The sequence below is a fragment of the Ranitomeya imitator genome, chromosome 10 (genome assembly GCF_032444005.1).
Source record: "Ranitomeya imitator isolate aRanImi1 chromosome 10, aRanImi1.pri, whole genome shotgun sequence".
Classification (NCBI taxonomy): domain Eukaryota; kingdom Metazoa; phylum Chordata; class Amphibia; order Anura; family Dendrobatidae; genus Ranitomeya; species Ranitomeya imitator.
In genome coordinates this window covers 18348321-18361681 of record NC_091291.1, presented here as the reverse complement: position 1 = coordinate 18361681, position 13361 = coordinate 18348321, and the positions used below count along the sequence as shown (strand labels likewise).

General features: G+C 44.3%; 1 protein-coding gene across 1 annotated transcript; it reads left to right on the top strand.

The window, feature by feature from the left end:
- Window positions 1-1964: 1964 nt before the first annotated feature.
- On the top strand, window positions 1965-13160 carry LOC138651935 (phospholipase A2 inhibitor NAI-like). Its single transcript, XM_069742553.1, has 5 exons — window positions 1965-2104; window positions 3774-3893; window positions 7390-7536; window positions 7941-8087; window positions 12505-13160. The coding sequence occupies exons 1-5, from the start codon at window positions 2056-2058 to the stop codon at window positions 12654-12656; spliced, it is 615 nt and encodes a 204-aa protein (XP_069598654.1). The 5' UTR covers window positions 1965-2055; the 3' UTR covers window positions 12657-13160.
- Window positions 13161-13361: the final 201 nt, after the last annotated feature.

Sequence of the window (13361 nt, the reverse complement as noted above, 5' to 3'; positions counted from 1 at the left end):
TGCAACCCACATCCTGAACCTTTTCAGACTTGTCCAATAGTCCTGTCCAGACGGCAGCTCCCTCCCCTTGTCTCTTCAGGGTCAGCTCACCAAACTCGGGACTGTTGGGATATACCTTCTGTCCAACAACGTTTCTTCAGGACACTAAATATTTGGGGAGCAGAGAACCTTCAGATCCCAACTCTTCCCTTCCATCTTTGCAAAGACTGAAGGATCTTCTCAGATCTTGAAGTGGAGACCAGCTCAGGAGCATGGATGTAGAGGGCATCATGAGGTTGGCAAAGATATTGTTTGCACTCAGCGTTCAGGGTCCCCAAATAGTTAGAATAAGCCTTACTGTACTAAATAAGCACTGGACAGTGGCACATGATGGTCCTTAGTGACCCAACAGGCCATGGGTGGGCATCCTAATGGAGCGCTCTACACCAGCACTTGCTACCATACGCTTGAATGGGAAGTGAGCACGTGTTGACATCTTATCCAGCCTAAGGCCAGTCTCACACGTCCAGATAATTCCGGTACCGAAAAAATCTGTACCGGAGTTGTGTCCATGAGCTCACGTAGGCCATCCGTGTGGCACACGTGTGCCGACTGGGTACCACACTGAGCGTGCAGGAGACAGCGCTAGAGATAAGCTCTGTCCCCTGCATCTGGTGCTGAAGCCGCCATTCATATCTTCTCTCCAGCAGCATTCGCTGGAAAGAAGATATGAAAAATCCTTTATTTAAAACACGAAAAACAAACAAAAAAATCATCCCTGTCCCCACCCGCTGTTAATAAAATACTCACCCGGCTCCCTCGAAGCATCCTCTCCGCGCCGCACCTTCTCCAGTATGAGCGGTCATGTGGTATTTGTCATGAATATGCAGCTCCACCCCTATGGGTGGTGGAGCCGCATATTCATGACTGTAATGGACGGCACCACGTGACCACTCATACAGGAGAAGCTGCGGCGAGGACAGGACGCTGCGAGGGAGCCGGGTGAGTATTTTATTAACAGCGGGCAGGCGCACAGGGGGTGGGGACAGGGATCTTTATTTAAAACACAAAAAAAACAAAGGATTTTTCATATCTTCTTTCCAGCAAACGCTGCTGGAGAGAAGATATGAATGGCGGCTTCAGCACCACGTGGGGGGGACAGCGCTTACAGTAGCGCTTGTCTCCTGCACGGCACCCAGACTGCACACGGACAGCGTCCGTGTGCGGTACGTGTTTTACATGGACCCATTGACTTTAATGGGTCCGTGTAACCCGTGCGCTCCCACGAACACTGACATGTCTCCGTGTTCTGCACACGGTCCGTGAAAACACACTGACATGTGCAGAGACACATTGATTTTAATGTGTCTACGTGAGTCAGTGTCTCCGGTACGTGAGGAAACTGTCACCTCATGTACCGGAGCCACTGACGTGTGAAACCGGCCTAAGGTTGAATGTAGGAGCATCACAACCAACCAGGCAGGTGAGGGGCCTGCTGACATCAGTGCAAACTTCAATTGAAGTCCACGCCTTCGGCTGAAGTGTATTGCAATGCAGAGACATGTGCCCCCACTAGGTTCATGCACTGCAATACATTCTGCCGACCAATCAGAGGTCAGCAGTTGATGTCGGCATGCACATAGAAGTGAAATCACACGCTCCCATTTCTTGTAAGGGGTCAGCTGCTCGATTCAGAAGATGATGTAGTGGGGGAACAGAAGGAAGGTGAGTAGAACGAAAGCAGCAGCAGGATGGGGCCCAGACTAGGGAATATTGGGCTCTAATTACACCACTTGCTACATGGCCCTAACTTTTGAAGGATCCTATATACATTGTATTTTATTTTTTAAAATATGCGAATGGGTGAAGACATTTTTATGATCTAAAAATATCCAAAATCTACATAACTCCCGCACCACCATAGGTCTGTGATCTCATGGCAGGAATGAGAGCGGCCCAGCCTGTTTGTTCAGCAGACACCCTTATAATTGACAGTTGTGTAATATCAGTAACTTAAGTACAAATACAATCAGGAACCACAGGCTCAAAATTGGAGCTTCTGAGTCTGCACCCGCCATGAAGACGCTGGTGGTAATACTCTATGGCGTGACCTTCATCACCACAGGTGAGTGACTGCTCCGAGGCACCCGGGGACGTCGTAAAACTGCAGAACCTTGTTATTTAGATTGTGTATTACAGGGCAGGCGGTTTATTCTGTCATTCAATATTTCTAGGTAATTATGGTCTTTATGATTAGGAGCCAACATCAGAAGCGCTGCGGAGCTACTCTATGCGCACACGGAGGCGGTCAAAAGAAGTGTTTTCTAGTAGAAAACCAGTTCAGGAAACTCTCTCCTCCTCTGCAGGTTTTTTTAAAGTTGTTCATGGTTTGTTTGTTTTTGTTTTTTTACCTTAATCTTTTTGTAGCCTTTTATTTGGACCATGTCGCATTCAATGCATATTCTTATCAGGATATGCTTTAAAGAACAAAGTGCATGGCACTTTTTTGGTTTTCGGCCACTAGAGGTTTCTCATAACCTGAAGTAGAAGGGGGAAAAAAAATGATGTAACCAGCAAAGTAGGTTTAGCAAGGAAATTAATAGGAAGAGTTTTAAGCAGATTTGAGGTGTGGTGTTTTTGAAATGATAAAAAAAGTGTGAATATTTTCTTGAGGTGCCATCCTGTGATGGTCGTAAGTGAGTGCAACCACCTAGGCCACGATGGGGTTTGGCTAGCTGGTCAACGCTTTGCTTGAAGTCCAGTTGTAGTCAACTCTCAACCAGTTCTGTGGAGTCAGTAAGCCAAGGGACCAACTAATAAGTAATTTCCTGTAGTGAAATGGTAACGTCACCGTATCTGTTTCTAAACTTGTCTTAAGTCCTATGAAAGTTAGAAAAATTATCCATAAATATTGGCCAATTTATTGAGTAGAGTTGAGCGAATTTTGCAAAATCCGGTTCGGATTACGATCGCCGGCGAATATTGTATCTGCAATATAAACCGCGCGTCATTGAAGTCTATGGGACTAGAGTTGAGCGAATATGTTCAGAACCGGTACCAAAAATGGCATGTATATGGCAAATTCCAATTCGGTCATCGATTTCGAACATATTCACTCAACTCTACTGCGGAGCTGGTTTATTCAGTTAGCACTGGAGTGATTAGTACCATTGGACCTAAAGCCGAATAAAACTGTTGGTCATTAAATTCCACAGTCAAGAGTGACCACTGCATTTTAAAGACCTCCACTATGGTGCCAATCGCTCTGGAGGCCATTGGCTTTTCTTGCAGTGGGATTTGTTGGGTGCCAATGGGTTGCCATTAGTAGTCTCTCGTTACCGGACCAGAGCACTAGGAACCGCCTCCCTGTCGGCACACCCAGACCCTTTTCTGATCCGCTATCATGAATTATCATTTGATACTCATGGTATCACACCAAGATGAATACTCGGAAGAAGAGCTATGGATGTTGGTAGGTTCAAGTGGGTTCCAAATGCTTTGGTCTGATAGCGATGGACTACCGATGTGTCCCCTGGACCAGAGTCCGGCAACTTTTTTGCTCACCTCAAATTGGCAGCTCATAGTCAATGAATGGAGGTTGAGCGTGCGCACCCTAAACTTGACTGTTGGGGTCCCAGTGGTTGGACCCCAGCTATCGGCAAATAATTCCCTGTCAATGAATGTAAACATGTAAAGTTTAATTATAGAGGCTAAACAAATTATGTTGATTGTGCCGATGTGGAAGGTGATCTCTATGTGGTAATTAATGAGAATAAGCGGATTATGTATTTTAGTCTCGTCCTTGATATGTGAGACCTGCACTGCGGTAAATGCAGCTACGTGTTCCGGCTCTAAAAACGAATGCGACCCCTCGGTGACTTCATGTATGAGCAGCATGCACCAAATATCATACAGTAAGTGGGAAAGAATCTGAGAAAATGGACTAAAGTCAGCCCTAGTAATAACCATGGGGGGGAGGAGATACCACAATTTTTTTTTTTTTTAATTTTCTTATTTAATGATAAGCAACTGTCTAATCGTCATTAAAAATTGTCTACCACTTTCCTGCTACAGTGTCAGTAAATCCTTTCAACCAGCTGAGTTCTCTGCAAAACGGATAGAAATCCATCAGTACTTCTGGTTCTGACATCTTTTTCTGCTTTCTCCCTTATTTTTCCAGATTCTTTGTTTTAGAGATAATGGGATTGACTGATAAACAGATTTCCACAATGTGGACAGGGAGGAAAGGATCTACAGTCTCAAGGAGGGCAGAGAAAAAGGGCTATAGAGGCACAAAAATTGAAAATAAGTGCAGGATTGAAGCAGTGTGCTGGGATACATAAGCAGTGAAGACTGCAATACACTGGATACCCACAGGTCTAACATCCAACCTTTATTACTGGGAGAGACACTCCTGTGAGTGAAAAAATCAGCTTATTGCTATGTGGGATCAGTAAGTTTGTGTATCCAATCAATTTCAGATGATTTATTTAAAACATTTTTTTACATAAATATGAATAGGCGTATTTTAGTGAAGCAGCCATCAGGTGGTGCTATGTTGGAGCAGTGCTACTGACTGACAGCTGTTATCTACTGATACAACTGGTCCTGGATTCCATAAATAGAGGATCCTTATTTGTAAAAACAGGCCGCTATCCCACCTTTTTATTGGGCAGTGGTGAGATTCACTGCAAACCGCAAACTCCACCTTGGAAGAACCTGGAGGACTTGGCACAATATGGTCTTCTATCATTGGAAATGACACCATGTACTTCCAAATTTCTCCACTAGTGGCCACTGTAGGATAAAAATGCAGCTGCCTACATTATCACCAAAGGTTCCATCTGCTAAAAAAATAGATCTTTGTTGAAGGCCAGTGAAACTTTCAGAGAATAGGTCGTCCCTTTAAATATCAGCATCCTCTTCCAGAACAAATTCTGTACAAATAATATCTATAGGTTATTTCCATAAAATAATCCCTTTTAGGGCACCATCTTGTATGAATCCTAGCAGAAACGCTAACTATACGTTTCCATTTTTTTTTTTATGGACCTCTCGCCAGCTGATTGTCTGGCTTTTCTAAAGTTAGGTCCTTGGTAATCAGGTGATAGCCAGAATTTTCAGATGTGAAAATCCCTTTTAATGGATTGCTACCTTTTTAAAGGGTTATTCCAAACTTTGGAGAGGGATGCTGTTGGATAGTGATTGTAAAGACAAACACTCTTGCAATTTGCCGTTGATTAAAATTTGCGACCATTCCTGAGATAGTAACAGTTTTCTTTTGTATACAGCGTGTTACCTAGGAGACCGACCACCGCTGCTGTCTAGCTTGTAAGCACTGTGCTAAAGCTAGCAAGGATTAGGAGATCCGAGCATGCTTCAGAGAACCTGGTGAGCTTTAGAACAGTGCTTCCAAGCTCCATAGAAAAAAAATCTAGTAAGCACTGTGCATTTGTGCAATCTAGCAGCGGTAGTCGGTCTCCAAGGCAACAATCTGTGAATAAAAACTGTTAATATCTCAAGAACGGTTGAAAATTTCAAGAAGCGTCAAATTGCTAAATTACTTGTATTTACAAGAACTACTCGACAATATACAGGTCCTTCTCAAAAAATTAGCATATAGTGTTAAATTTCATTATTTACCATAATGTAATGATTACAATTAAACTTTCATATATTATAGATTCATTATCCACCAACTGAAATTTGTCAGGTCTTTTATTGTTTTAATACTGATGATTTTGGCATACAACTCCTGATAACCCAAAAAACCTGTCTCAATAAATTAGCATATTTCACCCATCCAATCAAATAAAAGTGTTTTTTAATAACAAACAAAAAAACCAACAAATAATAATGTTCAGTTATGCACTCAATACTTGGTGGGGAATCCTTTGGCAGAAATGACTGCTTCAATGCGGCGTGGCATGGAGGCAATCAGCCTGTGACACTGCTGAGATGTTATGGAGGCCCAGGATGCTTCAATAGCGGCCTTAAGCTCATCCAGAGTGTTGGGTCTTGCGTCTCTCAACTTTCTCTTCACAATATCCCACAGATTCTCTATGGGGTTCAGGTCAGGAGAGTTGGCAGGCCAATTGAGCACAGTAATACCATGGTCAGTAAACCATTTACCAGTGGTTTTGGCACTGTGAGCAGGTGCCAGGTCGTGCTGAAAAATGAAATCTTCATCTCCATAAAGCATTTCAGCCGATGGAAGCATGAAGTGCTCCAAAATCTCCTGATAGCTAGCTGCATTGACCCTGCCCTTGATGAAACACAGTGGACCAACACCAGCAGCTGACATGGCACCCCACACCATCACTGACTGTGGGTACTTGACACTGGACTTCAGGCATTTTGGCATTTCCTTCTCCCCAGTCTTCCTCCAGACTCTGGCACCTTGATTTCCGAATGACATGCAAAATTTGCTTTCATCAGAAAAAAGTACTTGGGACCACTTAGCAACAGTCCAGTGCTGCTTCTCTGTAGCCCAGGTCAGGCGCCTCTGCCGCTGTTTATGGTTCAAAAGTGGCTTTACCTGGGGAATGCGGCACCTGTAGCCCATTTCCTGCACACGCCTGTGCACGGTGGCTCTGGATGTTTCCACACCAGACTCAGTCCACTGCTTCCTCAGGTTCCCCAAGGTCTGGAATCGGTCCTTCTCCACAATCTTCCTCAGGGTCCGGTCTCCTCTTCTCGTTGTACAGCGTTTTCTGCCACATTGTTTCCTTCCAACAGACTTACCATTGAGGTGCCTTCATACAGCACTCTGGGAACAGCCTATTTGTTGAGAAATTTCTTTCTGGGTCTTACCCTCTTGCTTGAGGGTGTCAATGATGGCCTTCTTGACATCTGTCAGGTCGCTAGTCTTAACCATGATGGGGGTTTTGAGTAATGAACCAGGCAGGGAGTTTATAAAAGCCTCAGGTATCTTTTGCATGTGTTTAGAGTTAATTAGTTGATTCAGAAGATTAGGGTAATAGGTCGTTTAGAGAACCTTTTCTTGATATGCTAATTTATTGAGACAGGTTTTTTGGGTTATCAGGAGTTGTATGCCAAAATCATCAGTATTAAAACAATAAAAGACCTGACAAATTTCAGTTGGTGGATAATGAATCTATAATATATGAAAGTTTAATTGTAGTCATTACATTATGGTAAATAATGAAATTTAACACTATATGCTAATTTTTTGAGAAGGACCTGTACATTCATTACGTTGGCGATCACCCCCTTTAAGGCGTAGGTTGTCGATCACCAACATGAAGCTTTAAGATACAACTGTGAAAAAACGGTTTCAGAAATTGGAGCTGGAGCTTGGCTTTGGTCTGATATGACAACGGAGACTTTACAAATATGATAGAAAGATATCTGATACTAACATCACAGTTTCACCTGATGTATCACTAGAAACCATGAATGTAAAGATGCATCGAAAATCCTGCGGCTTTCCCGAGATTTGTAACCTGTCCTATTCGTTCACCTTAAATGACGTACAAATCGCATCGGAAGGCAAATGCTGCAATTCAGAAAATTGTAACAAGAACTTTCCACAGGGTGAGTATACATGATGGATACATGATAGATAATAGATGATAGATGGATAATAAATAATAGATAAAAGATAATAGATAGATGATAGATGATGGATAATAAATGGATGATAGATAGATAATAGATGATAGATAATGGATATATAGATAAAATATAATAGATTAAAAGATAGATAGATAAAAGATGATATATACAGTATATATCTAGAGAATAGATAATAGATAGACAATATGTAGATGATAGATAATAGATGATGGATAATAGATGGATGATAGATAATAGATGATGGATAATAAATGGATGATGGATAGATAATAGATGACAGATGGATAAATAAATTTGGACGATTGCTTTTATCTTTATAGATCTATAAATCGCACACGCACTGATCACGTCTTATCTTTCAGTTGCTCCATGGAACTTGACGAAGAACGGGTTGAAATGTCCGTTCTGCTTGCAGGAAGGACTGGGCGGCTGTACACCAAAAAATCAGACCCTGTGTACCGGTCTAGAAGTCATGTGCATCAAATTTTCAGGTTACTTAAGCTTTGGAGGTAAAGATAACTCGTTTGAATTGTTTTGGTTATTTTCCCTTTTCCTTCTTGCCATTATAATGTTTGCCCCATGCCATGTTATACAATATATTATAGTACGCCTGCTGTGTAAGATGCTAGCCTGTTCTTGAGCCCTACATAGTTAGGAACAAATTGTAATGCCTGCATGATGTTTGTTGTTGTTATACTACCTGTGGATCGAGCAGGAGTTGCGGGACATGCCGACGCGACGACATCAGTGCTCAACTCCTAATCGGTGTACAGAAGTCCCTGATGTCATCGGAGAGATCATAAAAGGTTTCTTTTTTCCCACCAGTAGAAATTAAACACAGGCTGGAGAGGCAAAAAGCTGTGTAGCCCAGCAGAAAGTGTCTGCATCACAGCTAGATAGGAAGTGGGAGAGAGTAGCACTCATTATTATGCTATGTGCACACGATACATTTTTGATGCGTTTTCTTACGCGCTTAAATGCTCCAAAAACGCAATGGAATACTAAAGCAAGGTAATTCAATGACAATCCTGAAGTGCTGTGCACATGATCCATAAATTTCCGTCCGTACTTGCAGCGTTTTTATTCTCTGAAGCATGTCAACTCGTTTTGCATTTCTGACTCATTGAGTTCAATTGCGTCAGTCAAATCTGCAGCAAAAAGGTTTGCTTATTTGCTGCCAAAAAGATGCGATTTGTCAAAGGGAAATGATGTTAAAAGGAGGAAGTGTGTTTGGGCAGAGAATGTGCGTGGGCGGAGAATGTGCGTGTGTCTGTGTGTGGGTAAAGAATGTGTGTGTGTGTGTGGGTGGAGAATATGTGCATGTGATTGTGTGGGTGGAGAATATGTGCGTGTGTCTGTGTGTGGGTGGAGAATATGTGTGTGGGTGGAGAATATGTGCGTGTGTCTGTGGGTGGAGAATATGTGCGTGTCTGTGTGGGTGGAGAATATGTGCGTGTGTCTGGGTGGAGAATATGTGCGTGTGTGTCTGGGTGGAGAATATGTGCGTGTGTGTCTGGGTGGAGAATATGTGCGTGTGTGTCTGGGTGGAGAATATGTGCGTGTGTCTGGGCGGAGAATATGTGCGTGTGTCTGGGCGGAGAATATGTGCGTGTGTGTCTGGGCGGAGAATATGTGCGTGTGTCTGGGCGGAGAATATGTGCGTGTGTCTGGGTGGAGAATATGTGCGTGTGTCTGGGTGGAGAATATGTGCGTGTGTCTGTGTGGGTGGAGAATATGTGCGTGTGTCTGTGTGGGTGGAGAATATGTGCGTGTGTCTGTGTGGGAGGAGAATATGTGCGTGTGTCTGTGTGGGTGGAGAATATGTGCGTGTGTCTGTGTGGGCGGAGAATATGTGCGTGTGTCTGGGTGGAGAATATGTGCGTGTGTCTGGGTGGAGAATATGTGCGTGTGTCTGGGTGGAGAATATGTGCGTGTGTCTGGGTGGAGAATATGTGCGTGTGTCTGGGTGGAGAATATGTGCGTGTGTCTGGGTGGAGAATATGTGCGTGTGTCTGTGTGGGTGGAGAATATGTGCGTGTGTCTGTGTGGGTGGAGAATATGTGCGTGTGTCTGTGTGGGCGGAGAATATGTGCGTGTGTCTGTGTGGGCGGAGAATATGTGCGTGTGTCTGTGTGGGCAGAGAATATGTGCGTGTGTCTGTGTGTGGGCGGAGAATATGTGCGTGTGTCTGTGTGTGGGAGGAGAATATGTGCGTGTGTCTGTCTGGGAGGAGAATATGTGCGTGTGTCTGTGTGGGTGGAGAATATGTGCGTGTGTGTCTGGGAGGAGAATATGTGCGTGTGTCTGTGTGGGTGGAGAATATGTGCGTGTGTGTCTGTGTGGGAGGAGAATATGTGCGTGTGTCTGTGTGGGTGGAGAATATGTGCATGTGTGTCTGGGAGGAGAATATGTGCGTGTGTCTGTGTGGGAGGAGAATATGTGCGTGTCTGTGTGGGTGGAGAATATGTGCGTGTGTGTCTGGGAGGAGAATATGTGTGTGTCTGTGTGTGGGCGGAGAATATGTGCGTGTGTCTGTGTGGGTGGAGAATATGTGCGTGTGTCTGTGTGTGGGCGGAGAATATGTGCGTGTGTCTGTGTGTGGGCGGAGAATATGTGCGTGTGGGTGGAGAATATGTGCGTGTGTCTGTGTGGGTGGAGAATATGTGCGTGTGTCTGTGTGTGGGCGGAGAATATGTGCGTGTGTCTGTGTGTGGGCGGAGAATATGTGCGTGTGGGTGGAGAATATGTGCGTGTGTCTGTGTGGGTGGAGAATATGTGCGTGTGTGTCTAATCAAAAGACATTTTATTCAAGTCAGTGACAAATGGGGAAAAAAAGAAAGCAAATTGCAGGAAAAATTACTATTACAGAGCGACTGTAATATGTGCTATTTCTGGGGTGGCTGGGGGTGCCAATATCCATAACCCCTTACCAGGCTATTAATATCAGCCCATGGCTCTCTGCCTAGCCTTTGCTGGTTTGATTTTATAGGGGGACCCCATGTCAATTTTTTTTCTGGGGTTCCCCTGTAAACTAGCCAGTAAAGGCGAAGCAAACAGCTGCGAGCTGATATTAATAGCCTGGGAACCTTTGGCTATTGACTCCTTCTCAGAATATTAACATCTGCCCTCAGCCTTTGGCTTTCCCTCTGCTGGTTATTAAAATTGAGGGAGCCTACACATTTTTTTTTTTTTTTTAAATAAACCATATTGCATTTCATACATATTTTTGACAGTTGATTTTTTTTGTTCCTGCATATGCAGGTTAATTATGTTAATGCTCCTACATAGGCTGGTAAGTGTGTCTTTGCTTAATATTGAGGGTAACTGGCTGAAGAGGTTGAACAAGTAAATGACATCACAATATAAATATATATATACCGTATATACTCGAGTATAAGCCGAGATTTTCAGCCCAAATTTTTGGGCTGAAAGTGCCCCTCTCGGCTTATACTCGAGTCAATGTGGGTGGCAGGGTCGGCGGGTGAGGGCGCTGAGGCATACTTACCTAGTCCCAGCGATCCTCGCGCTGTCCCTGCCGTCCCACGGGCTTCTGTGCTGCAGCTTCTTCCCCTCTTCAGCAGTCACGTGGGACCGCTCATTAGAGATATGAATAAGCGGCTCCACCTCCCATAGGGGTGGAGCCGCCTATTCATTCCTCTAATCAGCGGTGCCGGTGACCGCTGACAGGAAGAGCTGCGTCACCGAAGACCAGACAGAGGGACAGCGCGAGGATCGCCAGGACTAGGTAAGTATAGCATATTCACCTGTCCTCGTTCCAGCCGCCGGGCGCCGCTCCATCTTCCCGGCCGGCGCCTCCATCTTCCCGGCGTCTGCGCTCTGACTGTTCAGGCAGAGGGCGCGATGACGCATACAGTGTGCGCGGCGCCCTCTGCCTGATCAGTCAGAGCAGAGACGCCGGGAAGATGGAGGCGCCGGAACGAGACGCTGGGAGCTGCAATCAAGGGAGGTGAGTATGTGGTTTGTTTTTTTATTGCAGCAGCAGCGGCGGCAGAGATTTCTATGGGGCACAATGAACGGTGCAGAGCACCGTATATGGCACAGCAATGGGGCACAATGAACGGTGCAGAGCACCGTATATGGCACAGCAATGGGGCACAATGAACGGTGCAGAGCACCGTATATGGCACAGCAATGGGGCACAATGAACGGTGCAGAGCACCGTATATGGCACAGCAATGGGGCACAATGAACGGTGCAGAGCACCGTATATGGGCACAGCTATGGGGCACAGTGAACGGTGCGGAGCACCGTATATGGCACAGCAATGGGGCACAATGAACGGAGCAGAGCACCGTATATGGCACATCTATGGGGCACAGTGAACGGTGCAGAGCACTGTATATGGCACAGCAATGGGGCCCAATGAACGGTGCAGAGCACTATATGGGGCACAGCTATGGGGAAATAATGAACGGTGTAGAGCACTATATGGCACAGCTATGGGGAAATAATGATCTATTTTTATTTTTGAAATTCACCGGTAAATGCTGCATTTCCACCCTAGGCTTATACTCGAGTCAATAAGGTTTCCCAGTTTTTTGTGGCAAAATTAGGGGGGTCGGCTTATACTCGAGTATATACATATATATATATATATATTCTGTATTTAGTACAATGGATTTACCAAACCGAATGAAAAACGCATAAAAAAAGGCCGCATTTTCCACTGCATCTTTCTGCTAAGAGGTGCAGAAACCTTGCAGAATTTTGTGCAAGCAAATCCGCAACGTGCGCACGTAGCCGAAGACTGCTATCGAAGTAACATTGAAATAGCGCCACTCTTGTCCATGGCTTGTGTCTGGTATTACAACTCCGCCTCATTCATTTCCAGTAAGTCACAAGATGAGATTTGACCAGCAAAAAAATCGAGTGTTTGACTTTTTTTTTTTTTTTTTTTGTTTTCAGAAACATGGAAAATCCTTTCCTTTCAAGGTTGTGCCACTCCAAGTGCCTGTGTCCCATCATCGCCAGATCCAGAGAGTAAAATCATGATTAGCTGCACTAAAGGCGTCCACCACTACTCGGAAGAGGACAACAGCCTCCCAGTCATCAGCTAAACATTTGTTTACAATTTTTTTTTTTTTTTTTTTAAATATAGAAAGGTCAGAGACTAATAAAAACTGACACTTCTGTAAAATATAACAATGTTGAGGGTGGTGATGAATGAAGAGCATTTCTAGAGCTGGTTCTCAGTTCTGTGTGCTGACATCACTGCACACTCTCACTCTCTCCATGCCTGCTGAGTGGGTGTGGTCTTCCTGGTGCCATGCTCAGCCAATCAGAGCTCTCACTGCTTCTGTTTCCCCTCCCCTTCCCACTTGCAGTCTCACACACCAATACTGCAGCTGCATATCCCCCTCACTGTCTTACTCACCAGTCAGTATTTTTGAAGGAAAATAGGTGTCTCAGGACAATAGCACTTCAATCGGGTTATGTAGTCTTCTGAAAAGCCTAATTATTAGACATTTTATTGAATAATCCGTCACCGAATAGAAATATTTATTTTAAAAAAGTCACTTTTCATAAATACATAACCTGTGCTAAATACCGATGTTCTCCTGGATCTGGCATTGTTTTTCTTTTGTTCCTGTGCCTCTCAGTACCTGAGATCTGACCTCGTTTACCTTCTGCGTCAATCAAGATTTGTTAGGCAAATGGGCATGTCCTCAACTTTTTTGTGGGCGTAATCTTGATGACCACACCCATTTGGCTAATAAAATATTTATTCAGAGGAAAGAGGAAGATTAAGTTCTTTGAGTAAC